At 34.0% G+C, this 26,649-nt stretch overlaps 3 protein-coding genes across 4 annotated transcripts; 2 read left to right on the top strand and 1 right to left on the bottom strand.

Moving 5' to 3' along the window:
* Positions 1–1,050: 1,050 nt before the first annotated feature.
* On the bottom strand, positions 1,051–6,745 carry LOC120213293 (geranylgeranyl transferase type-1 subunit beta-like). The gene is made up of 11 exons (XM_039211466.1): positions 6,500–6,745; positions 6,035–6,110; positions 5,865–5,923; positions 5,647–5,786; positions 5,384–5,439; positions 5,216–5,292; positions 5,067–5,112; positions 4,638–4,762; positions 4,320–4,387; positions 4,156–4,243; positions 1,051–1,310 (listed from the first exon to the last, which is right to left on the bottom strand). Exons 1-11 carry the CDS (start codon positions 6,743–6,745, stop codon positions 1,158–1,160), a joined length of 1,134 nt encoding a protein of 377 aa, XP_039067397.1. The 3' UTR covers positions 1,051–1,157.
* A 1,064-nt stretch (positions 6,746–7,809) lies between these two features.
* On the top strand, positions 7,810–11,976 carry LOC120213299. Its single transcript, XM_039211471.1, has 9 exons — positions 7,810–7,986; positions 8,084–8,145; positions 8,893–8,983; positions 9,633–9,719; positions 9,876–9,929; positions 10,534–10,718; positions 11,215–11,297; positions 11,411–11,511; positions 11,765–11,976. The coding sequence occupies exons 1-8, from the start codon at positions 7,936–7,938 to the stop codon at positions 11,491–11,493; spliced, it is 696 nt and encodes a 231-aa protein (XP_039067402.1). The 5' UTR covers positions 7,810–7,935; the 3' UTR covers positions 11,494–11,511; positions 11,765–11,976.
* A 10,585-nt stretch (positions 11,977–22,561) lies between these two features.
* Positions 22,562–24,100, top strand: LOC120213297 (dof zinc finger protein DOF3.6-like). 2 transcript variants are annotated; one of them, XM_039211469.1, is made up of 3 exons: positions 22,562–22,714; positions 22,871–23,780; positions 23,865–24,100. In XM_039211469.1, exons 1-3 carry the CDS (start codon positions 22,664–22,666, stop codon positions 23,894–23,896), a joined length of 993 nt encoding a protein of 330 aa, XP_039067400.1. In that variant the 5' UTR covers positions 22,562–22,663; the 3' UTR covers positions 23,897–24,100. The 2 variants fall into 2 exon arrangements, with proteins under 2 accessions (XP_039067400.1, XP_039067401.1); XM_039211470.1 differs by having other exon boundaries at positions 22,880–23,780.
* Positions 24,101–26,649: the final 2,549 nt, after the last annotated feature.

Raw genomic sequence — 26,649 nt, forward strand, 5'->3', positions numbered from 1 at the left:
GATTCGACAGAGAGATGGCAATAGATCGGGCTTTTACCAATCGAACCCAACCCAACTTGAGAAGCATACCCCTCCACCCGAACTTGACCCGACTTTAAAGAGTCCCCATCTGACCTAAAACCCAACCTAAATTTTATGATAAAAACATGCTTCTAATTCAACCCGACTCAAATATATATATTTTTTATCTTTATTCAATAAAATAAGAATCTATACTTATAGAGAGGGGTATTATAACAATTATCTCTAAATATATAGATGAAAATTATACTATTATCTTGAGTCGAGTCAAAGATTTTTCACCCTAAACTCGAACCTTACCTAAACCGACCTCAACCTTTACAAAACCAACTCATCCCAAAACCAAGTTTTTTTAAAAAAGAAAAAAAAAGGGACACTATTAGATTGGGTCGAGTTGAAAATAATTGGATTCAGGTCAAAGTGCCATCCTATCGACTACTCCTGGTATAAGTGTTCTATACCAAGCTACAACCATGCTTTTCATCTATTAAAGCGTTCAAATAGCCTCGTATTCTAAGGCGGACTCTTCATAACGCTTTTGGTGAAAACTGTGCAGTGGGAATTGTCTTTTCACCACACCGAGGCTTTTGTTGCAGTGAGTGTGACTTTTCACCACACAAAAGCCTTGCGTCATTTTCTTTTACAGTAAGAAGGTAGGAAACCTGGACAAATCAAAGATTGTGTGTGTGTAATGATGCAACACTTTTGATCTGTCTGAAAATACAACTTTCGAAATGCACTCGAAACTAATGTGGATTATGGATGAAAGCAACACCACCAACATGTTCAAGCTATATGCACAAGTGATCAAAACCCTAAGAGATGCATACATGGCAATGTGGGATGATATAAAGGACGGCAATGCAATTAGCATCAAACTAATTAGGGGTGTATTGTCGATCCCGACAACATTTGAGGTTTTTATATAATGAAATAAATTCATCAATAAAACACACTATGTTCAAGTTTTCTGAACTACGTACCACGCATACAAATGAATAGGTTTAGGACCAGAAACGAGAAAAGATAAGCACAAACTACAAGTCCAATAAGTGAATGCGATGCACTATCAAAGGTGCGATGGAGTTCAAAGTACAGGAATTGCAAACAAACGAAGGTAATAAATAAAAATGGTGTCAAAGTATACCTAAGGCAGCAAGATCTATCATTCCAAGTTCAGCACAGAGTGGATTCAAGCCAGGCTCTTCCAAAAGACTAAATGCAGTAAACCCATAGTAGGAGTGATATAAATCAGGCAGTTCCCTGGGATATTTGCTGAAACCTCCGAACTGATCAAAATAAGACCAAAATAGGAATATAATTGACAATCTGACAGATAAGAATCTCAACCTTAATAGATTTAAATAAATGAGATATTGATGCAGAGATAAGGGTTACATATACGAGTATAAAATTGAATATATGTACATGATGCAAGGCAACTGGTTTGACATTTTCAGCTTGCCTTGATCCTATTTTCCATTGCAATTGGTCTTAAATTCCTTTCTGAAATAGCATTTCTATAGGAATTTCAATAATCTCACAGTCCCTCAAACTTGGCTCTAGATAATTAGTGGTTCCTACTAGGAGACAGTGACTACCATACAAAGACCACTTTCAGGCAGTGGTGCTAGCTTTAACCACCCAAGAAAGCGGTGTCCTGTCTTCCATTGATCATGAGGCTGTTCCATTTACTTAAAATTTAAATGCAATTCTGGAATGGTTATAGGTAGGGAGGATGGGTCTTTTAATTTATCACACTTGCAATTTGCTGATGATCTAATCATATTTTGTGGAGCTTTAAAGATGCAGATTTTGAAATTGAAGAGGGTTCTTAGAGTGTTTGAAGTTATGTCCGGTCTTCAGTTAAATCTAAAGAAAAACAAATTGTTTGGAATTAACTTATCTCAAGAGGTTATTCTGGAGTGGGCAGTCTATTGGCTGTTCAGTTGGGTCCTTTCCTTCAGACTACCTAGGACTGCCCCTTGGTGCTACCAGGAATTCATCAGCTCTTTGGGATCCGGTGGTTCAAAACTTTCACAAGAAACTAGCTGGTTGGAAGGTTTCTACTCTGTCATTAGCAGGGAGATTGGTATTGGTCAAGTCAGTCCTTTGCTCGCTTCCTACTTACTTTCTGTCGTTGTTTAAGATTCCTGCCTCCGTTTACAAAACCCTCAACTCTATCATGTCTAACTTCTTATGGGGAGGGGGAATGGAAAAAACAATATACATTGGGTTAAATGGTCCAATGTGTGTAAATCAAAGAATGAGGGAGGTTTGGGTGTTCGGAATCTCAACAGCATGAACAGAGCGCTTCTAGGGAAATGGTCTTGGAGGTTTTCCAATGAAAGAAACTCTGTTTGGAGGAAATTCATGTGCAACAAATACAATATTGACGCATCCTTGTTATTATTTGACAGAAAGGTTCCACACCAAGCTTCATGGATTTGGAGATCATCGGTGAATAACCATTTCAAAGATGACCTCTTCGGCTCTAAATTTCGAAGTTTCTGTAGTTTCCAAGTTGGTGATGGAAAGTTCATTCGGTTCTGGCAAGATAGTTGGGCTTTGGATTATCCGCTACTGGTTATCTTTCCTAGATTGTTTTCTATTTCATCAAACAAGAATGGCAAATTATGTGAGTTTGGTGAATATCGCTCTATGGGTTGGATTTGGGATGTTCAAGTGAGAAGGAATTTAAATGACTGGGAGCTCGAACAATGGTCTAATCTGATGGTTATCATTTCAAATTACTCTCTTTCTAAAGACTCCAGTGATGTTTTGATATGGAAAGGCAATGGGGATGGTGTGTATTCAGTTAACTCTTGTGTTAATTTGTGTTCTTCAGGTTCGGAGGAGGTTCATTTCTGGAAAAATATAATTTGGAGGGGTCTGCTTCCTCCAAGAGTGGAATCCTTTATGTGGCAAGTTGTTCTTCAGAGGCTGGCAGTTAAGAACAAACTGGTTAAAAGAGGGGTCCAGGGTATTGAAGATGTTTTATGTCCTCTTTGTAAGCTGGAGGAGGAGTCTTCCACACATCTATTCTTCACCTGCTCAGTAGTATGGTCCTTATGGAATAAATTTATGAAGTTTTGGAGGCTTAGTTCTGTTTTACACGCTAATGCCAAGATTTTTCTACTTGCTTGGGATGATTTGAAGACTAATTCAGATATATGGTCATTTATCCCAAGGGTTGTTCTATGGACCATTTGGAAAGTCAGGCATGATATAGTGTTCGAAGGGGGGAAGTTAGATCAGACAGAATTATTTTTCTTAGCAAGATTTAGGCTTGTTTCTTGGTTTTTAGCTAAGTTTAGGGAGATTTCTATCCTTAAGGATTCTCTTATTTATGATCTTTCACTAGGGGATTCTTGTTTATCCTACAAGAAAGTGATTTTATCTAAGATCCCTTGGTTCCCTCCCCCTAAGGGCTTCATCAAATTGAATGTTGATGCTGCAACTAGTTGCGACTGGAAGAAGAGTGGTCTAGGTGGCGTTTTAAGAGATCATTCTGGTTTGATTATAGGCACTTTTAATGAGTCTTCTGGTTCGGGCCCTCCTACAGTGATGGAGCTTAAAGCTATTCAAAGGGGTTTATCCTTCTTTGTCTCTTTTCAAGAGATTGTTAAGGATCGGTTGATTATCGAGAGCGATAGCAGGGTGGCAGTGGAGTGGATTCAGAATGTAGATTTATGTCCAGATGTGTATGTTTGTATTGTTAAGGACATTGTTGATAGGCTTAGAGCTCTTGAGGGTGTTGTTAGATGGGTCGCTAGGACAGCTAATTTAGAGGCTGATGCCCTAGCTAAGGCTGGAATAGGATGACTTCTGTCTTGTTGTTTCCGGTTATCTTATGGTTTTTAGTCCTTGTAAAGGGAGTTTTTATGTGTTGTATTTTTGTAACTTTCTTTATGTTTAATGAAATCTCAAGGCACTCTTTTCCTCTTTCCGCTGATTAAGGAGCTTCTTTACGAGTTCCTTTAATCAAGAAGGGGGTTTTTAACGAGGCCTTCAATTCTTATAAAAAAAATGCAAAGGGCATATAATAGACAAGCTACCCGTGAACCAACATTTAGATGAAGGCTCTTTTAAATGCATGATGAATTTATAAGTGCAAAGTAGCAGTATCAGTACCTCAGATTGGCAAGACAGCAAAAATCTGCGTAAAGCAATCTTGTCTATTAATTTGTAGCCCCCTAAGATCTTCAAAACTGCCCCAACCCTACACATGAACATCGTTTCATCAAATCAAAGGCAGCTTACACCCCGTAAAGAACAAAGGTTTTTCTTATCCTTACCAAAATGCATAGCATGTATCACTATATTTATTGGCTCTTCCTTGAAATCCACCATCAATTGCTTGCCTCTGTTTGAGAAATGACAGAAGAAAGGATGAAATCATTCTTGAGGCAAAATGAATGCAGGTATTGCCTAACACTCAACTCAAAAATCGAGTTTGCCCATAGGTAACAATATTGAATCATCTAAAAATTTGCTTTGTTAGCACTTCCAGTTAAGTTGGCTTTTAAGAGGTCCATTGTCTATTTCTATATATTAAGCTAAAAACTCCCTGCACATTAAGTGAAGCTTCTCGATGCTAAATGATAGAAATAAACCTGCATACACCAGTCCAGCAACAATGGCACATTTACAATGAAAGATGTTGCATTTTTTGACAGAAGATCATCTTCAATGTACCCCATTAACCGAAGAGATGCCACAGCACAATATGTACCACCCCCTGCATCACTAAGACTAATGCCATTGGAATTATCATCGAAGTGAACACAATCATGAACTTAAAGAAATAAAAGACCAGGACTGCTTCATGAATAAGCTTTTACTACTGAAATATAGGCCCATCAGCAAATTACACAGGACAATATGAAATTTTGATATAAGTAGCGTGTGGGGGCAAAAGAAACTGGCCTCGGTTAACTATGAGCAACGAAAAAGTTTCAGAGAAACAGTGATTAGGTCCACTCTAGATGCATGGTGTTGACAGAACATTAATCAGCAATTAGATGAGATATGATCTAACTCACCGTGTGATTCTAAACCAGGCATCAAGCCAAAGCCACCGTCATAAGACTGAAAGAATAAAACCACCTTTTTAGTACACATGCCATAGCATATGCAGAGAAAAAAGATAATATGGAAGTGTTGATAATTCAGCGGTGCAATGCAGGAATACCTGGCAATTTAAGATGTAGTCCTTGGCTTTCTCCCTATCCATGCCACTCCAATCCTCCAGCATAAAACAGATAGCAGCTGATACATCAATTAGCTAAACCAAGATTTCATTATGCACAACTTGAAACGATATAGCTTGAATTTTAGTGGTAATGCTTTCAGTTCTTACCAGCACAATATACAAATCGAAGATCCGTCTCTGCACCAACGTGCACCGGCATAAAACTGCAAGATTAAGAGAAACACCAATAGCTTCATGCAAAAGTAAACAATCTACTAGCTAGATCTATCACAGAAGAATTTGAAAGGAAGAATAAAAAATCCCCTTCCCTTTCTATTCTACATTGGTGCACAGAAATATCATCAATATTCAATATATATTAATTGCCCTTACAAACAATACAGGCAGATGGGCAACACTTTGAAGCATACCTTCCATCTGGCTGTTGAAGATTCCTCATTGATATCAATATTGATTCTTTGTCTATGGTCAAGAGATTAAAGCCAACCGTCTTTAGTATGGCTAGTGCACAGTAAGTGCTTGCCAAATGACCAGCATTATGAACTGAAACCTATATGCAGAATAAACAGAAAAAACAATTAAACCAAACAATTAATGACTAAAAGACAATATAATGACTTTTTCATACCCCATTTTCATCCGGATGGAACTGTGAAGTCCTAGAACCATGAAACCCGTAAAATTGTCCTACAAAAAAGCATTTCCTTTTAGAAAATATCTTCCTTATATAAATCAAAAGCACAATGAAGCATCAAAAGGAAACAAAATAAGACAACATTATTAAGCAAAAGGCCGAACCATTTTTCAGTTCGGCTCGACTTCTTGGAAGTGCTTGAAATGATAAAACCCAATTGGCAACCCTGTCCTTATCAACCTAAAATATATGCAAATCAGATTTAATAAGTATACTTTTTTCCTTTTTTGGTACCGTCTAATTAAGTTGTTCAATTTATGATCAGAATGTCTCAAGAAAGAGGATTCTTTCACTTCCTAATTAACTAGAAAAGATGATTAACAACCTTTGTAAGAAAATTAATAAAAAATCTTTTAACTTTTTATGAAGGTATAAGAAGCTAATTCGCTATTGCAATCAACCAATAGGAGTACAGATTAACCGAGATAAGATGGAAAAAAGAGCAGCGCCAGACATCTGTAGTTAATTCAAATTCAGCTATTTTTACTTCAAATTTATATTTCTGCTAAATTTGAAAGCTAAAATTTCTAAAACAACAAAATAAGAAAAGAAAACAATTAAAAGGTTACGCGATCTAAGGCTTGGAGAAGGTGAAGGCCAGAGATAGTGAAAAACGCAAGAGTGAGGCGATTGATCTCCTGCGATTGGTAATGATAAGGCATCAAATCGTACAACATTTCAAAGAACGCAACGTGCCGATCTCTGTCTAGGTAGGACAGCGGAGATGAAGGCGGCGATATCGAAGACGGTGACGGCGTTCCCTCCTCGTCTACTTCTACTCCGACATCAAAATCCAATGGGTCTCTCGTCGCCATTCCGTTTCCGCTTCTGCCAATTTTTCTTCCAAAGTTTTTCTATTTAACTTTATATTTTCATATTGATCACTATTCTTTTAGGGTTTAACTAACTTATTGATCACTTTCCTTTTATGCTTGTACACTTTACTCACTTATGTAGTTATATTATCAATTTGTTAAATTTTAGTCACTTATGTTAACAATTATTACATTTTGATCACTGATCCATTAATTCCTATTGATGAATCAGTGACTAAAATATAAAATCAATAACATAAATGACTAAAATTTAACAAATCGATAACACAAATGACTGAAATATATTTGTTTTGATTTTGTGAGCAAAAGTGTATAAATATAGAAGAAAAGTGATCAATAAAATATTTTACTCATTCTTTTTGCTAAGAGAATAATTTAAGGGTCCAATTTGATTTTGCTCCCTTTATTGTTCTCAAAATTAAGATTTAGTCCGTATGCATTAATTTAACATAATTCAATCATTTACTTTTATATTATTGTTAATTAATTCTATTATTTTACATCGTTAACTATTCTGATTAATATATTAATGATATTAATTAGCTCAATTAACTAATAAAATTATACTATTCAAAACTAATAAAATTATAAAATTAAACTATCAAATTAAAATATAAAGATTAAATAATAAATTTAAGTATAATAGGAGAATGAAAATCATAATTCGATTTAATTTAAAGTAATAGCATCATCTTTTAGCTTAAAAATTCTACAAAGGACCTTAAAATGTTGTCGAGTCGAATTCAAACTAGATTTATGAGTAATCAGTATATCAATGTTTAAATCCTCAACCACTTAATTTTTATGTAGATTTTAAATAAAGTATTGTGTATTTGCTAGCGTTAAGTATGATCGATGATAAAAGATAATGTTATTTTTTAAACGATTCAATTTGAATAATTGTACGCATGTGTAAAAAATTATGAACATATATTATTTTGTAAATATAAAAAGTAAAATCATTAAAATATTAGGATTAAATTCTAAATTTTAAAATAATTGAGGAATATTTAACACATTTAACAACAACAAAAATCCCTAAAACCCTGTTGAACACTATAAACCTCTTTTGGGCGTCTCTCCTGAAAACCCAGGAAAAAGATAATTTCTTTCGAAAGCAGAGAAGCTAGATTCTGAAAGAGTAATTTGGTCGAGCACCTGGTGTTAAAATGAAAGGCAGCAACAAAGCTACTGTTTTAACTCTTGCCGAGAAATGCAAGGTTCAATACTCTTCACCATTTCTTCTAATCTACAAGTTAGCGGCTTTACTCTCACTTTACATTTAAATACTTTCACTTTTCTGCCCCCTTGTTGTAGAATATATTGGCACCAAACTGGCAAGGTCATCTTAATACCATCAAAACTGATGCCCATGGAAGGTACCCTTTTCATATTTCGTTTCAATATTGCTGTTTTCCCCTTTCTTTTTAATTCAATTAGGTATGTTGTGTTTTTGTTTTGTGTTTCAGGTTTCATCAATCAAAGTCTTCAGCTTTGTTAAATGTTGGGCTTTAAACAAGCCGAGTCAAGTTCGAATATTGTTAATTCACTCGAAAAGTTGAAAGTTGAGTTTGAGTTGAATCAAAAGCTGGTGAACTTAGAATTGTCAAGTTTGTCTCAAATTCGAAATAAAAAATTGAAGCTCGATGAGCCTAAAATTTACAAGCTCGGCTCGAAATCAAATATTGAAGTTCGTTTCGAGCTCAAAAAACCTTGAATTTGAAACATTCTCAAACTTAGCTTGATTCAATTTGAACCAAGTACATGAAATCCTAGATTTTTTTATTAAAAAAACTATAAATGTTAATATTATTAGTAATTTAATTGAAAAAATTAAAAATTCAATATATATATAGTTGCTCGTGAGCTTTTCGAGTCGGGTATCATTATCAAGTAACTAGTTTCGGTTTGTTAAGAATTTGAGTCTAGTCCATTCGATTCGAGTTTTGACCGAGCTTGGACCGATTCGAACACAAGTAGCTCGTGATCTGTCTCGTCTCATTTGCAGCCCTAGTTGAATGGTTACCCCGAAATGGTACGGGGAAAGAAGAGTTTTAGTGAAAATAGTTGAGGTTAGCTGCATTTGGATATATAGTGCTTGATTGCTTTGAATGGTTGTATCTCAGCAAAGAGAACATATACACCTCGAAGGTTAAGTACATTGTAAAGAAGGGGAAACCTTTTATCTGGGTACCAGAACATGACTTGCATAATGTGGTATGTTTCTCTTGCTGCTATGGCTCTACTTTGTTTTGTTTCTTGTAATGTTTCCTTAATATTCAAGTATCTTGAGGCCCCATAATCGATGTTATTTGGACGCCGCTGTAAGTATCAAATAAGGGTATGTGTCCGACAAATGCATCTTCAAATTTCCCCCTTAAATTTTTCTATGTTTTTGGAGGGTCGTTGGAAGGTCATATCATTGTACACATATACGAAAATGTGTCAGATATGAATACTTAAAAGGAAATGAAGAGTTGGAGGAAAATAGGCCATGCTTTTATATTCTTTTAAAGATGTCGGGGTAAAACAGTTTGTACTTATTTCAGGGCTAGACTAGATGACATTGTTGAACTGTTTATTCTTCCTTTGGTTGATGCACTATTTGGAATAACTATTGTATTTATTTGTGTCATATGTTGAACAGTTCAAGCATACATGTTATTTGGAATAACTATTGTATTGTTTATATAAAGTTTAAATTCCTTCCTCGAGATGTTCGTTGGCCTTGAAAGTTAAAACACTTGTGAATGTAGAACTTATGCTTTTCGTTTGCATTAGTTCTTAGAACTTTGAGGAACTGTCTGTTCACCGTGGCAACTGAATTCTTACTTATTTCATTATTTCCCTTACCTCTTGCACACAGAATACTTTAATTGATGAACGTGGTTCGTTTTCTGTAGCCAGCCCGTTCCCTGGGCCTCTTGGAAAATTACTCAAATCAATGAACAAGGTTGGTGTCTGTTTCAACTTTTGCTCAAATTTTCTTTTCCTGTAAGCAGTGATTTTTCCTTTCTTTTGGTAGCATATAATTTGACAATTGTGTTGAGCATGTATTTTCGATTCGAAGCAAAGCAATGGTGTGATTTGCTATATTTCCTTGCTGCAGTTTCCAGTTCGGGTCGCTCTAACCGGGGATGTTGTGCCTCTTACAGATAAAAAGGTAATTCTATTTGAAAAACTGACTTGATCATAGGAATTTCATACAGCTATGAGTATATGCCCAGGATTATGCTACTGCAACTAAACACACCCTTGGTAATGCAATTGTGTATGCTTGTATACTTTTAGAGGGAAAAATTGGATTAACCATTGTTTGCAGAAACCTTCATGTTAAGTATTCATTGTATGTCAAGACTCGAGAGACAGCGTATGCTGGTCAAATACTTCTTCCGGTTCAAGTAACTAGAACGCTCTTTATGCTAACTTTCCAAATGTTCCTGGGCATATAGTATCAAAGCAACCAAGATAAGACTTTCTGGCATAGCTTAAACCAAATATTTACAAAAAACGGAGATTATACATCATTTAGTAATGATCGGAGTATAAATTCTTTGGGGGATTCGTATTTGTTGAACAATTAGTATACCACCAGTCACTTGATTTTTTAACAATATGAGGACTATCTTCTCCTGAGTATTAGATTTGTTAAGCTACTTTTATATACTCGCAAAATGAAACATTTATTTGGAAGTATAATATTGGTAATCTAGATTGAATTTATATTTTGAATGGTTGTAAACATTATTAATTTTTTCATGTTATAGGCTCAATCCGTTGCAGAATTCCATAACGAAGTCATGCTCGCGGAGGAGAAAGCAGTTAAAGAATTTAGTTATACAGTTTCTGGTGTATTAAGTTCTTCTAACCACTTTTCCACATCTCGAAGCGAGAACCTCAAGGAACTGATTGACGGGGGTGAAAAATTTGTGATTTATAAGTTCAATCTGAGGTATAAACTTCCACTGATATTGTTGATTTATCGTACTGTAAATGTAGAAAATTGTCATCACATGAACCATAGTAGCAATGGTGCTTGGTTTGGCTTCTTTGCCGAATCAGGAAAGGGTGATATTATACCATATCATGAAAAAAAGGTTCAAAAATGAAGTTGTTTGTAGCTTGGCATTTCCTTAAAAATGATGGTTTTTATTCGGGACATTATATTACATGATCTTTTTGCTGATCAAGTAAAATGTTCGGTTGAAATGCTTTCTGAATGAGGATCCAATAGGGATCCCTCTGTTATGCACTGAACCTTCAATATTACATTAGTCTCCTGTTCGAATTGATTTTGGTCGAGTAATTGTATTTAAATACTGTAATTTCTTCGGTTGATAGATTTAGAATATAAATGATTAGAAAGAAGTTTAGTTTGAGAGAAAAGGAAAACAAAAAGAGACACATGAAATGCAAACTTCATCGGAAAGGAAATATCTGCTGTACAGTTCTTGTATGTTTGTTGATGGCAATGGAGGAGCTCGTGAAGTAGACTTCGAAGATATGGAAAAATGTAAAGCAAGTTTGCTAGGTAAGACGTTACTGCCAGAAAAATAGTTGACTTCTCTATCTTATGGATAGTTCTGGCATGGAATTACGACCACGGAAGTTTTAACATTTATCTTCAATTTGTTTCTTTTATAGCACCTTATTCTGCTAAGCTCATTGATGGCATTAATCAAAACGAAGCTCGACGCAGAGGACTGACCCTTTTTTGTTTCATATAATTGAACGTAAATGCAAGAGTAAGATTTCTATCCGTTTCAATTTCAATTTAGTACTTCTACTGCTGTTTGTGCTTCTACTTTCTCTGTGTTTCCTCAAGCATTCGGTTTGATTTTGACGTTGTCCACTGTATCATGTCCTCGTTAAGCATGGATTGACCGAATGTATGAGACTATAGAGTTAAGGCTGTGAATTCCACCATCATAAGCTGCATATACTTGCATATAGCTTCGGCTTGCTGTGGTCTGATAACCAACTAATCGTTCTTTGTAGGATGCATACATACTCTCGCTTGATCGTAAGGGCTTCGACGTCCTAGGGAAGGTTCTCAGTAAAGCTTCCGTGGATGAAGAAGCTGAATACCAATGGAAGCAATTCAGGATCCCGTTCAAAGAAGAGGCTCGGGACGTCGAGTCCTTTTGTCAGCAACTTATGCTCATGGAAGAAGAGGCCATCAAAATGGTCTCTAGCTACAGTGGTCTGGGGTAGAAAGTAAAACAGATACTACAATGCTCTTCCAACCCTGTTTCCTCACCCTCCATGTATAACAATGGTGACATAAGTTCAAGTGTCGGATACGGATATTTGTATTCATTATCAAAAGTTATAAATACATGTAGAACATAAATTATGATAAAGAAAAATCTGAGCAAATTGGTTGAAGGTTGAAATGCCTGAATTGTAATGTCGGTTTCTTAGGTCAATTTCTCAACAAATTCATAGATGGGCAGTGGCCACAACTTGATATTCTTAGACCCAGTGGATCATAGTGCATGATGTGACACCCTTCACAATCTCATGTTTGGGAATATATTATGTACTCATCGTCTAAACTATATTCTTTTTGAAGTATATATATAATATTGATGCAAAATTCTAGAAAGAAAAAAAAAAGAATATAGGAAATTTCTGTGATATATAAATTATTTTTAATAAAAAAATTAGGTTTAGGATTTAATATTTAGGGTGCGTTTGGTTCACGGAATGTAAGATTACCAGTGAGATGTAAGATTACCAGGGAATAAGATTACTGGGAATGTTATATTTTGTGTTTGGTTGGTTTAGCAGGAATGTAAGATTATCGTGTTTGGTTAAAAGAATAAAAAATTATTGGAATGTATATTTGACCAAATTTGTCCTTATTATATATTTGTTTTTTTAACAAGTTGAAAAATATTTATATATTTTCTTTAAAAATTTTAAATTCATAAAATTTATATAATTTTTTTTACAAAATTGAAAATATTAAAAGGTTTAATGAAAGAGTAAAATTTTATTTTAACCTCTGAACTTCATATAAAATTTTAATTAGACTTTTTTGTAAATCTAAATTAGTTTAAGGATAAATTTGTAATTTAACCTTCGTAGAATTTTTATTATTCAATGACAGATAAGGGCATTTTAGTCCAAAACACCGGTAATCCAACAATACCTAAGGAAAGGGAGGTAATGACATTCCCGGTAATATATCCAAAAAAATCCACTATTATAATCTTACATTATCGGGAATGAGATTACCGTTAATTGTATGGTTTGACATTTTAGGGTTTAAGATATTATTTTTCATTTTATGATTTACGATTAAAATGAATAGGTTATGCAAAATAAATTTCACGTTGTTTGCGTATCAAATAATAATTTATATAAGAGTAAGCACATTTGACTGATTGGTCAAGTTGCTTACCTTTATTCCCCTATATTCCCTTAAGTTTAGAATTTATTAAAAAAATTATAACATATAAATTATCAATCCGATTCTTATATTTGCATAAAGTAATAGAGGTTGTTCATTGTAAAAGATGTATTTAATTAGGACTATTACATTTTCAGTCTCTTCAAAAATCCAAATATTCAATTTTGTCCTTATTAACCTAATTACATAGAGAGCTTGTTATATAATATAATATAAGTCGGTTGAAAGGGGTAATCACATCTAATCGTCAACTTCCATTATTTTGCAAAGGTCGCTTTTTGCATTCCATTAATTTATGTTAACATAAATTCTTTTTTATTATTAGTAAAATAATACTAATCCAATTATAAAATTCGAAAAATTAAAATATTAAACAATAACATAGGGTTATAAGGATAATCTTCACTTATACTTCATAAATTAAAAATATTTTAAAATTATATTATGCTTTGATGGGTGAATTACAAAATCCATCATTCAACTTTGATCAAATTCCTATTTTGGTTGCTAAAATTTTAAAAATTTCAATTTGAACTCTCAACTTTGATATTACTTTGTTTTTTTACTCAACCATTAATTAATTAACGTCGTTATGACAGAGCATCTATATTTTAAAAGTTACGAGAACACCATTATTTTTTCTTTTAAATTTGTAAAACTACTCTGAAATCTCATTCTCAAGATTTTTACCTAACTTTTCGGATTACATTTGATTTTATGAAGATGGAACATCTTTTTTCAAATCTCAATGGTAGGGAGGTGTAAAATGAGGAGATAAACAAAATATCTTCAATCCATGATGATTGGACAATGTAGATTGGAGTCATTTTCCTCTAGATTTTAAGTTGAAGTTTCGCAAGTTTTAAAGATATTTTAAAAAAATTTAAAAACTGATATAATGTTAGAGAGAGACGATAAGATGAGTTCAAATATCTAGAGTGGTCAGAGATGATATTGTTACTCGGATGGTCATGAAAAAATGAGTGAAAAAAAGAAGTGGCTTCCATGTTAACAGAAAATAATCCACGTGTCACAAAACCAAACAATTCACTTTATACTTTTTTTAAAAGTTTCAATGTATACCTAAAACAATTAAAATTTATTTGAACAAGAAACGATTTTATCAAAAATAAATATAAATAAATAAATAAATAATCCAAAAAAATAAATAAAGTAAAAGCTTCAATGCATTCAAGAAAAAAGGGTCCTTAATTTTGTGCCACCCACTTGAGGGCCAACTATATGCTTGATTGGTCCTTAATTTCACGTGACAAAGCATTTGTAGGGACCCCTATCTCTTTTGAAAGAGGAATGTATAATTTAATCGTACAAATATTTCTCATTTACTAATTATAAACTCATACACTCACACGGTCGGATAGAAGGGTGTTACAACAATTACACTTATTAAAGTTTTAAATTTCTATATAATTTAGATATTTTTTATATTTTATTTTGATGATTTAATTTTGTAACTATTAAATTTTTAATATACATCCTAAAAATTTATATCTTTGGTATAAAATCTTATGTGCATTCACATATAACAACTAAATTTGGAACTTTTTCTCAATTTATTGTAAAACAGTGATCATATTAATTATTGATTATTGCTATATATTCATAGTAATGAATATTTTTTTAATATAATTTATTGTTTTGTAAATAAAATTATACGAGATAAAGAGTAGAAAAAAAATTAACAAACAATTCAAAAAATAAAAGATACAAATAAATACTATTGTCAATAATCAAGGATAAACGTCATCAACACCAACATAACAGTTGAGTATGACAACTGATTTTTTAACATGACTCAAGCACGACATATATGAGGCTATTGTGAACATTTATGTTTTTCGTTCTTTTCTGAAGAACTATGAACATCGATTAAGATTAGAGAATTAACCTAAAAATCCAAAGTAAATGTAAATTAATAAAATAATCAAATAGTCATCAATTGAAAATACGACAATAAATCTACTATTGAAATAAAAGAAGAATCATGCAAAGTAATATTAATTTTTTTTAAAAAAAAATAAAAAAACATCTATAGTTTTATAAAAAGGAATACTTATTAAAAACAAAAACAAAAAATTAAATCTACAAACCGGATATGTAAAAGAAATTCTAGATATATATTTTTATATAAGTAGTATGTTTTTATTATTCATGAAAGTAGTTTAGCTTCTACAAAATTAAAATGTTAATTATATTTATTAACGGGTTAGTTCAAGTGATAAGCAATTTGATATCATTTAAGTATGTCTCGAGTTTGAGCCTTTGTGTATGTAGAAAATTTTCATTGGGAGATTCGTCCACCAAAACTAAATGTACGACACAAGTCGATTTGAATTATTCAAGATAAAATCTTGAGTAACTAAGAGGATAACCAAAAAAATGTTTTTATATTTAGGTAAATTTTTTAAAATGAGGTATTTGTTAGATTTGTCTAGAAATTAAGTTGACAAGTTGGAAATTTCATCTTGGTTGGTGGCCAAACTTTGAACATGTGAATTTCATATTTGGTGGCTAACTTGTACACATTGGAAAATTCTTTGGTAGGTGGCCAAACTTTGAACATATTGTTCTTGAAACTCAACTATAAATAGGCCTAAGTATTTCCATTAGAAATCATCCCAAAAACAAGTTCTCTCTTCCTCTTGTATTCTTCATTCTCCCACTTTGGGAATTCTAAAGAATTCCATTTGTTGTAATATTGGCGATATAGTGAAGTTATCATCCGGTGTGGTGCCCGAGGAGTAGACGATATTCTCGTCGAATCTCGTAAATTTGGTGTGTTCTCTCCTTTATTGTTTTTTATTCGGTTCTTTTTCATTGTGTTTCAATATTCAATAGTTTGATAGGTTTATCCGATGTGCAACCTTTGGTGGTTTTAATCTTGACATTTTAGGTCAATTTTAAAACTACGTTCGTGTGGGAAATAACTCGTTTTCCCCAACAATTAGCATCAGAGCTTCGGTTGAGGTTATTATGGTGGTTCCGTTGCTGAAAAGATATCGTTCGTGATATTGAATAATGTTCGTTAGAATTAAAATGCCAAAATACGGATCAGTTGAGACATCAAAGCTCTTCATATGGACCGGTGAGGAGGGTGATGTCAAATGCAAATTTCTCGATGGAGTTGTTCGATGGATCCGGTCATTTTGGCATGTGGCAAGGCGAGGTGTTAGACGCTTTATTCCAACAAGGTCTAGACATCGCCATTGAGGAAGAAAAACCCGAATATATGGAGGAGAAATAATGGGGAACAATCAATCGTTTGGCGTGCAGCACGATTTGATCTTGTCTTTCCAGGGAGCAGAAGTATGGCTACAAGAACGACACTTCTGCAAGTAAGATGTGGAAAGCTTTGGAGGAAAAATTCCTGAAGAAAAGTTCTCAGAATCGTCTCCACATGAAGAAAAGATTGTTCAGATTTGATTATCAACCAGGCACCAGTATGAATGAACACATCACTGCGTTCAATGAGCTAGTGGAAGACTTATTGGGCATGGATGAAACCTTCAAAGATGAAGATTTGGCTTTGATGTTGTTGTCATCTCTTCCAGATGAATTTGAGCACCTTGAGACAACGTTACTTCATGGTAAGGATAATGTTACCCTTAAAGATGTAACTGCTGCTTTGTATAGTTATGAACTCAGGAATAAAACCAAGAAGGAGAGCAAGTACGAAGCAGCAGAGGCCATGGTGGCAAGAGGTCGCTCGAAAAGTCAAAAGCCAAAGTGGAGAGGGAGATCAAAGTCGAAGTCCAGACTGGGAAAAGATGAATGTGCCTTTTGTCATGAGAAATGTCATTGGAAGAAAGATTGTCCGAAGCTGATGAAGAAAGGAAAAGTTGCTCCAGATGCATGTGTTGTAGAGCATGATGCACATGACTCTGACATATCATTGGTTGCTTCATCAACAACATTCCATTCCGATGAGTGGATATTAGATTCGGGTTGCACCTATCATATGTTCCCTAATCAGGAGTGGTTCTCCGATTTAGTGGAACTAAATGCAGGAGTTGTTTATATGGGCAATGACAATGCCTGTAAAACTGTTGGGATAGGTTCAATTCGATTGAAGAATCAAGATGGATCAACCAGAGTTCTGACGGATGTCCGATACGTGCCCAGTTTGAAGAAAAATCTCATCTCGTTGGGAGCCTTAGAATCCAAAGGCTCAGTAGTCACTATGAGAGATGGAGTTTTAAAAGTCACATATGGCGCATTTGTGATGATGAAGGGCATCAGGAAAAATAATTTGTATTACTACCAAGATAGTACAATTATTGGAGCAGTTGCAGCAGCTTTCGGAGGTGATGATTTGGACGCAACCCAGTTGTGGCATATGCGGTTGGGACATGCTGGAGAGAAATCCTTGTAAATTCTGGCAAAGAAAAGATTGTTGAAAGGTGCAAAGGCTTGCAAATTGAACTTTTGCGAGCATTGTGTTCTGGGAAAGCAGAAGAGAGTGAAGTTTGGCACCACTATACATAATACAAAAGGTATTGTAGATTATATTCACTCAGATGTATGGGGTCCTTCAAAGACATCGTCTTTGGGAGGAAACCATTATTTTGTAACTTTTGTAGATGACTTTTCCAGAAGAGTTTGGGTGTATCCGATGAAGTCTAAAGATGAAGTGCTTCAAATTTTCCTGAAATGGAAAAATATGATCGAGAACCAGACTGGTAGAAAGATCAAACGTCTTAGGACGGACAATGGAGGGGAATATAAAAGTGACCCATTCTTTGACGTTTGCCATGAGTATGGTATTGTTCGACACTTCATTGTTAGACATACACCACAACAGAATGGGGTGGCAGAGCGTATGAATCAAACACTATTGGAGAAAGTTCGATGTATGTTGTCTAATGCAGGGTTAGGCAAGGCATTTTGGGCTGAGGCTGTGACATATGCTGGCCATCTCATTAATCGTCTGCCGTCATCAGTGATAGGAGGAAAAATACCATTGGAGGTATGGTCTGGAAAACCTGCTACTGATTATGATTCCTTACATGTATTTGGATCCATTGCTTATTATTATGTGAATGAATCCAAGCTTGATCCGAGAGAAAATAAGGCTCTCTTTATGGGAATCACCCATGGAGTGAAGGGATTCCGCCTTTGGTGTTTAGACACCAAGAAGATAATTTGTAGCAGAGATGTTACCTTTGATGAATCTGCCCTAGTAAAGAAGGTAACAAGTGAAGCTGTCCAGACAAGTAGTACTCCACAGCAGGTGGATCATACACCAAAACAGGTGGAGTTTCAGCAGATGATGATCTCAGAAGTTGATGCAGTTGATTCTTCAACTCCAATAGAAGAATCAGAAGATGAAGAGGTTCAAACCCAAGAACCATTGGAGACACCAGAAACACTTGCAGTTACAAGGCCAAGGAGAGAAATTCGTAGACCTGCTCGATTTGTTGATATGGTGGCCTATGCTCTTCCAGTTGTTGATGATGATATCCCTATCACTTACCAAGAAGCAATACAAAGCTTGGAAAGTGATAAGTGGAAAAGTGCCATGGATGAAGAAATGCAATCTCTCCAAAAGAACGACACTTGGAAACTAGCACAATTACCGAAAGGTAAAAAAGTCATTGGATGCAAGTGGATATTTGTAAAGAAAGATGGATCTCATAACAAGAAAGATGTTCGCTACAAGGCACGGTTGGTAGCTAAAGGCTATGCTCAAAAGGAGGGAATCAACTACAATGAAGTATTTTCCCCTGTTGTGAAGCATTCCTCCATTAGAATATTGTTGGCCTTGGTAGCACAGTTGAATTTGGAGCTAGCTCAACTTGATGTAAAGACGGCTTTCTTGCACGGTGATTTAGAAGAGGAGATCTATATGACACAGCCAGAATGATACAAAGATGGTGGTTGTGAGAAATGGGTTTGTAAGCTGAACAAATCGCTATATGGATTGAAGCAATCTCCGAGGCAGTGGTACAAGCGATTTGATAGCTTTATGAGGAGGCAAAAGTATACTAGAAGCAAATATGATCATTGTGTGTATTTGCAAAAGCTCAAAGATGGATCTTTCATTTATCTTCTCTTGTACGTTGACGATATGTTGATCGCTTCGAAGAGTAAAAAGGAGATAGACAAATTAAAGGCTCAGTTGAATCAAGAGTTTGAGATGAAAGATCTAGGTGAGACCAAGAAGATTCTTGGTATGTAGATAAGCAGAGATAGACAGAGAGGGAAGCTTTGTTTAACACAGAAGCAGTATCTGAGAAAGGTATTACAATGTTTTGGCATGAATGAAAATACCAAACATGTAAGTATCCCATTGGCTTCTCATTTGAAACTTAGTTCTCAATTATCTCCTAAAACTTACGAAGAACGAGTGTATATGGCAAAAGTTCCATATGCTAATGTAGTTGGGAGCTTGATGTATGCAATGGTGTGTACGCGTCCTGACATTTCACAAGCAGTTGGAGTTGTGAGCAGGTACATGCATGATCCTAGAGAAGGACATTGGCAAGCTGTGAAATGGATTCTACGGTATCTCCAACAAACCGTGGATGTTGGTTTAGTTTTTGAACAGGATGAAGCACTTGGTCAGTGTATGGTTGGATATGTTGATTCCGATTATGCTGGTGATTTGGATAAGCGTCGATCAACTATTGGGTATTTGTTTACTCTTACTAAAGCCCCAGTAAGTTGGAAGTCTACATTGCAATCTACGGTGGCCTTGTCTACTGCAGAGGCAGAATACATGGCAGTTTCAGAGGCTGTAAAGGAAGCAATTTGGCTTAACGGGTTGATGGAAAACTTGGGAGTTGTTCAAAGTCACATTAGTCTCTATTGTGACAGTCAGAGCGCTATTCACTTAGCGAAAAATCAAGTCTACCATTCAAGGACTAAGCATATCGACGTGAGGTATCACTTTGTGCGGGAGATCTTTGAAGAAGGAAAGATTCTACTTCAGAAAATTGCGACATCAGAAAATCCCGCAGATATGATGACCAAGGTGGTAACAGTAATCAAGTTCAATCATTGTTTGAACTTGATTAACATCCTGAAAGTATGAACACCTTCGGGTGTGTGGCGCTTGTGAGCGCAATTAAAGGCACTACAAATTTGGGGAGTTGAAGAAGTTGAGTAGGCTTGGTAATTTCAAGCCAAGGTGGAGATTTGTTAGATTTGTCTAGAATTTAAGTTGACAAGTTGGAAATTTCATCTTGGTTGGTGGCCAAACTTTGAACATGTGAATTTCATATTTGGTGGCTAACTTGTACACATTGGAAAATTCTTTGGTAGGTGGCCAAACTTTGAACATATTGTTCTTGAAACTCAACTATAAATAGGCATAAGTATTTCCATTAGAAATCATCCCAAAAACAAGTTCTCTCTTCCTCTTGTATTCTTCATTCTCCCACTTTGGGAATTCCAAAGAATTCCATTTGTTGTAATATTGGCGATATAGTGAAGTTATCATCCGGTGTGGTGCCCGAGGAGTAGACGATATTCTCGTCGAACCTCGTAAATTTAGTGTATTCTCTCCTTTATTATTTTTTATTCGGTTCTTTTTCATTGTGTTTCAATATTCAATAGTTTGACAGGTTTATCCGCTGTGCAACCTTTGGTGTTTTAATCTTGACATTTTAGGTCAATTTTAAAACTACGTTCGTATGGGAAATAACCCGTTTTCCCCAACAGTATTGATAAAACTTATATGTACATTTTCTTTTTAATAAATCCATGATTAAAATAGATCCAACGATGCAAATTTCATCATCAACCCAACAAAGTTGCTCATTGCATATGATCAATGTATCTTATACTCCATGAAAGTTTTGACGAAAATTTCGGCATCGTGTTTCATTTGTGGGGGACCCTTGGAGAGATGTGGGGTGTGACACCGGTTTTATTAAAAATAATATATTTATAATTTGAAAAGAAAATATTATTCCAATCTAATCCCAAAAGACAACCTTACCCGACGGTGTTGTGGGACCCACTTAAATCTTACGTGGCACGTGACAAATTTTAAAGAAAATGAAAACCAATTCGGTTGCGAGCATCTAACGACGACTTACTTTGTCATCATTTAAATATAGATAGGAATAAAATAAAATGAGAGAATGATCATTTGACATATTGAGAATGAAATAAAAATATTTCACAATAAAATATTTATTATTTTAATGAAATGAAAATTTCAACTTCATTTTATTAAATAAAGTTTGAAGTTTAAATCATTATATTATAATTAAAACAAACTAAATTATGAATATCATTCTCTTTATAATTTTTTTTATAATATTCAATTTAAAGTAATTTATCAATATTTGTTTGATCTTTGTCATCTGATTTTCTTGAATATTGAGTAAAAGTTGAATGTAAAACTTCACCTGCATGGATAGGATACTATACTTGAAGAGACAACAAAGGACGAAAGAAAAAATAAAACCAAAATATTTTACATGCAAAAATAAATAAATAAAATCATAAGGGGGACCAACCCGAGAAACAAAGGTACATTCGACAGTGACACATCCACCCATAAGACTACCCCACCAAGGCCAACTTTTTTTTTCTTTCATTATTACGTTCTTAGTAGAAACAATTATTATTTAATTATTACAAATTTTCATCTAGGGTTTTCTCTTTCTCAAGACAAGCATGCCCACTCATCATATCTTTTCCGGGCACTGTAATAATAAAACAACTCACTCTAAATTTAAATATTATGTTGTTATTTTTATCTCCTACTTCCTTCTAGATTTGAGATTAGTACATTTTTATCATCATAATAGATAATCTTTCTTTTTAAAGCGTAAAAGTGATATTTTCGATTATTTATCTACAAAATGTTCGTATGTACGTTATCAATTAATTAAATCTTTTTTTAAAATATATATTACTTTATAACTACTCTAAACAATTAAAAAAATTAGTTTCAATAGTTTTAAAATTACTCTCACCTATAGCATGCTTGTGTCTCTATTCTCTAACCCTTAAGCAATCTCTGGTTAAATGAAGTGTTAAGTGTTATTCTCTCATAGATTTTGGATTCGAACAGTTGTGTCTACAAGGTGTATGCATTATCAATGATTAAAAGGTATTATAAATATATACTATCTTATAATCATCTTAAACTATTTAAAAAATTGAAGTAAGACTAATACATTATGTGATCGTCATGAACTATGTATTTCTCTTTAAAGTACAAAAATAACATTCTCAATCATCTAAATAATACACAAATTTATTTATAGTCAGTATTAACTCTTATTAATTCAAACCATAAAAGGAAGTTTAATCAAACAAAAAGAGGGACTGGGATGATAAAAAACAAAATATAAATAAACAAACACTTCCCTTCCCTTCCCTTTGCTTTCCTTTTATTTTCATCTTCTTCCTGCATCTCTCGCTTGTTTTTTATGTGATTCTCCACCATATCACCACAAACCCTTTACAAAAAGATTGAAAGCTTAAGCTCAATAAACGCCATGGCTTTCTCTTCTGTTCCAGTCTATCTAGATCCCCCCGATTGGCAACAGGTAAATTTTCTTTTTCTTTTTTAAACCCAGATTTTCTTTTCTTTCCTTGGCTGGCTTCTTCTCCAAGAAAAATATAAGTAATATTCTTACCTTTTTTCTGATCTTCACTTGAATATACCATTTATTTGATCTTCTTCCTTTACTTTTTGTGAGAAGTTTTTGCAGCCACAAACTCATCAGCAAGCTGGAGTTATCAATAATGAAAGGCATGGTAATTTTCAGCTTCCACCACCATCCACGGCGGCCGGTGATGGTGGCGCAGGCGGTAAAAAGTCTAATTCGATGGCGGAACGAGCCAGACTAGCTAGAATCCCACAGCCCGAGTCGGCTCTCAAGTGCCCTCGTTGTGAGTCGACGAACACGAAATTTTGTTACTTCAACAATTACAGCCTTTCTCAGCCTCGCCACTTTTGTAAGACCTGTAGACGATACTGGACTCGTGGTGGCGGTTTAAGGAACGTACCGGTCGGAGGTGGTTGTCGGAGAAATAAAAGAAGCAAGGGGAGCAATAGATCAAAGTCTCCTTCCGTCGTTTCCGGACGTCGAACCGATTCGACCTCGTCTTCCGGTACACTTGCTTCTAATAGTTGCACTGATATTTTAGGCCACACGAACCTATCAGTACCACATTTGCCACTATTTCCCCCCTTACATTATCTCGGCGACTACGACTCTGGAGATATCGGGCTGAATTTCGGGGGAATTCAACCTCAGGTGGCGGTGACAGGCGGAGCCACTGACATGGATTTTCAAGGCTCAACAAATGGTTTAGTGGAACAGTGGAGATCACTGCAACAGGTTCAGCAATTTCCATTTTTGACTAGCTTGGAACAGCACCAAAATGGGTTATATCCATTTGAAAGTGAAGGTGTCCGGCCATCACCGAGTTACGACGGTCACCATCCGCTCCGATCTAAGCCATCAGGGAGAGCTATTACTCAGCTTGCTGCTGTTAAAATGGAAGACTTTCAAGGATTGAATTTATCAAGGAATTTCTTGGGAATTTCAGGCAATGATCATCAATATTGGGGTGGCAATGCTAGCAACTCATGGACTGATCTTTCTGGTGATACATACATACATGCATGCATGCATATATACATACATATTCTTCCCTCAAAACTCAATTTAATACTTGTTTTATTTACAGGTTTCAACAAAGAGGATTCAACATTCAAGTGATAGATAAGTTTTTGCAAATTTCAAGTTTCCAATGGAGTAAAACAAGAGTTCAATTAGGAAATTTAATGGTAAATTTCTACTCCTGAAGAAATCTATTAGCTTGCTGTTCATTTCAATCTTGTTGTGTTTCTATATGCTATTGTAATGATTCAAGGAATTGGGCAGGTTTTAATTGATTGTATGAAATATATTCATGGAGACGGTAAAAGAGTGATTACGAGAAATTGTAAAATTTTAAATTCAAAACCATATATATTAAATTTTAAATCTTAAATAAGATGAATGACATTAATGTAACCTTATTTACAAAATATTTTTCACCGCCAATATATAAAATAATAAGTTATTAACCTTTATAATTACTCAGTCGAGTTAAATACTACTTTCTATCATACCTGAAACTGTGAGCTTCAATCCCTTTCATGCAATGAGATAATGATATCTATCAAGGAATATAAAAAAGAAATTCTTATTTTAATCAAGCTGCAATAACTTATAAACTTTGTCAACAACGGTGTTCTCTTGCATCACATTGCTTTACTTCTGTCGTATGCGAAATACTTCAATATTGTCATATCCTAATTCAACCTTTGTCAATTCCAGACGTTAAGCATGTTTTAAAATATCGCAAACAACTTACCATTGTGTCGTTAACATGAATGTTATAACTTTAATCGTATCATATTTATCGCGATTTTAGTTAAAATAGTAAAAATATGCAGTTAATGTAGTTTCAGTCTTTTTTTTTTTCTTTCAACGACGACTGTGTGTTGAAGATAAAGTGAATTCAATTGATTCGCTGCTGCTGTGGGGGATCACTGATCATCAGAATCTCAGTTGTCGCTTTAATCATGTTCGATGGCAAATTTCAAATTCCTAAGATGTTGCTTTGTCTCACATTTTTAGGGTTTTTAACCTTTGGTTAGTTATTTTTCACCCTACCAATAATCCAAAAATAATAATATATAATTATTTTGTCTTCAATGCATTTATGTGTTTGCCCATCCCCATATTGCCATTCTTTCTGTGTTTTTTTATTAAAAAATAATACGATAATTATGAATAAAAATTATAAATTATATACTAAAAAAATGAAAACGAAAAGCGCCAAAAATCCCACTCAAAACCATGCAAATGATACTCCATTTTTGTCAGCATTTTTTTAAAGTAAGACCAAAACCTAAAAGGACAGATGAAGTCAAAAGTACAAGAAGGAATTGAAAAAAATAATTTATTATATTCCAAAGACTTTCCTTTTAATTTTATCAGGTATATAATATATTAATTAATTAATCTAAATTAAGTAATGTAGAAGTTGATTATAATAACAATCTTTTTAACCTAGTTCTTTTCCATTCATTGTATCAAAATTCAAAATTTTGATCTTATTTAAAAATTCGAACCAAATTTGATATTTTATTGTACACTTTATATAAATTAATTTCAAATTTTATGTAAAGGTTCAAATATAAGTATAAAATCAAACTAAATTAATCAGATAATTTCAATTAAAATATTTATAAATTTAATTAAAAACTAATTAATTTAATCGGAATATTTAATATAAGCAATAATGCATGATGTATATTTCTATTCCAAGAACGAGTGAATCTCTTGACGCCATTGATAGCTTAATATTTGAGAATTGATGGCTTTTGACTTGGGTGTGTTTCAAACTAATGGTATAAGAGAATGGAATCTGAGTTTTGGATATGCTTTTGCAATAACCAATGCTGCTTACTAACATGGAATAAAGTCATCTATCCAGAAGAGCAATTCTCTCTCTTTAAGGTATATCGGAGTAGAATTCACTTACATGTATAAAATTAAATATCGAATAATTTTTAATTTTATATTATTTTTAGATTTTTAGATGAATATAAAAGATAACTGAGATTAAAATTTTATATAAAAGTTGATTAAATTGAATTAATGGATTCCTGATTCCAAAAATAGGAGATAGAAGATTTGGTATGTATGTATGTATGTATGTATGCATGTATGTATGCATGTATGCATGCATGCATGTATGTATGTATGTATGTATGCATGTATGCATGCATGTATGTATGTATGTATGTATGTATGTATGTATGTATGCATGCATGTAAGTATGTATGTATGTATGTATGTATGTATGTATGCATGCATGTATGTATGTATGTATGTATGTATGTATGTATGTATGTATGTATGCATGTATGTATGCATGCATGTATGTATGTATGTATGCATGCATGCATGTATGTATGCATGCATGCATGCATGTATGCATGTATGCATGTATGTATGTATGCATGTATGCATGTATGTATGCATGTATGTATGCATGTATGTATGCATGTATGTATGCATGTATGTATGCATGTATGTATGCATGTATGTATGCATGTATGTATGCATGTATGTATGCATGTATGTATGCATGTATGTATGTATGTATGTATGTGTATGTATGTATGTATGTATGTATGTATGTATGCATGTATGTATGCATGTATGTATGCATGTATGTATGCATGTATGCATGCATGTATGCATGTATGTATGCATGTATGTATGCATGTATGTATGCATGTATGTATGCATGTATGTATGCATGTATGTATGCATGTATGTATGCATGTATGTATGTATGTATGTATGTATGTATGTATGTATGTATGCATGTATGTATGCATGTATGTATGTGTATGTATGTATGTATGTATGTATGTATGTATGTATGTATGTATGTATGTATGTATGTATGT

This window comes from Hibiscus syriacus, unplaced genomic scaffold (genome assembly GCF_006381635.1).
Source record: "Hibiscus syriacus cultivar Baekdansim isolate YM2019G1 unplaced genomic scaffold, ASM638163v2 tig00110020_pilon, whole genome shotgun sequence".
NCBI lineage: Eukaryota > Viridiplantae > Streptophyta > Magnoliopsida > Malvales > Malvaceae > Hibiscus > Hibiscus syriacus.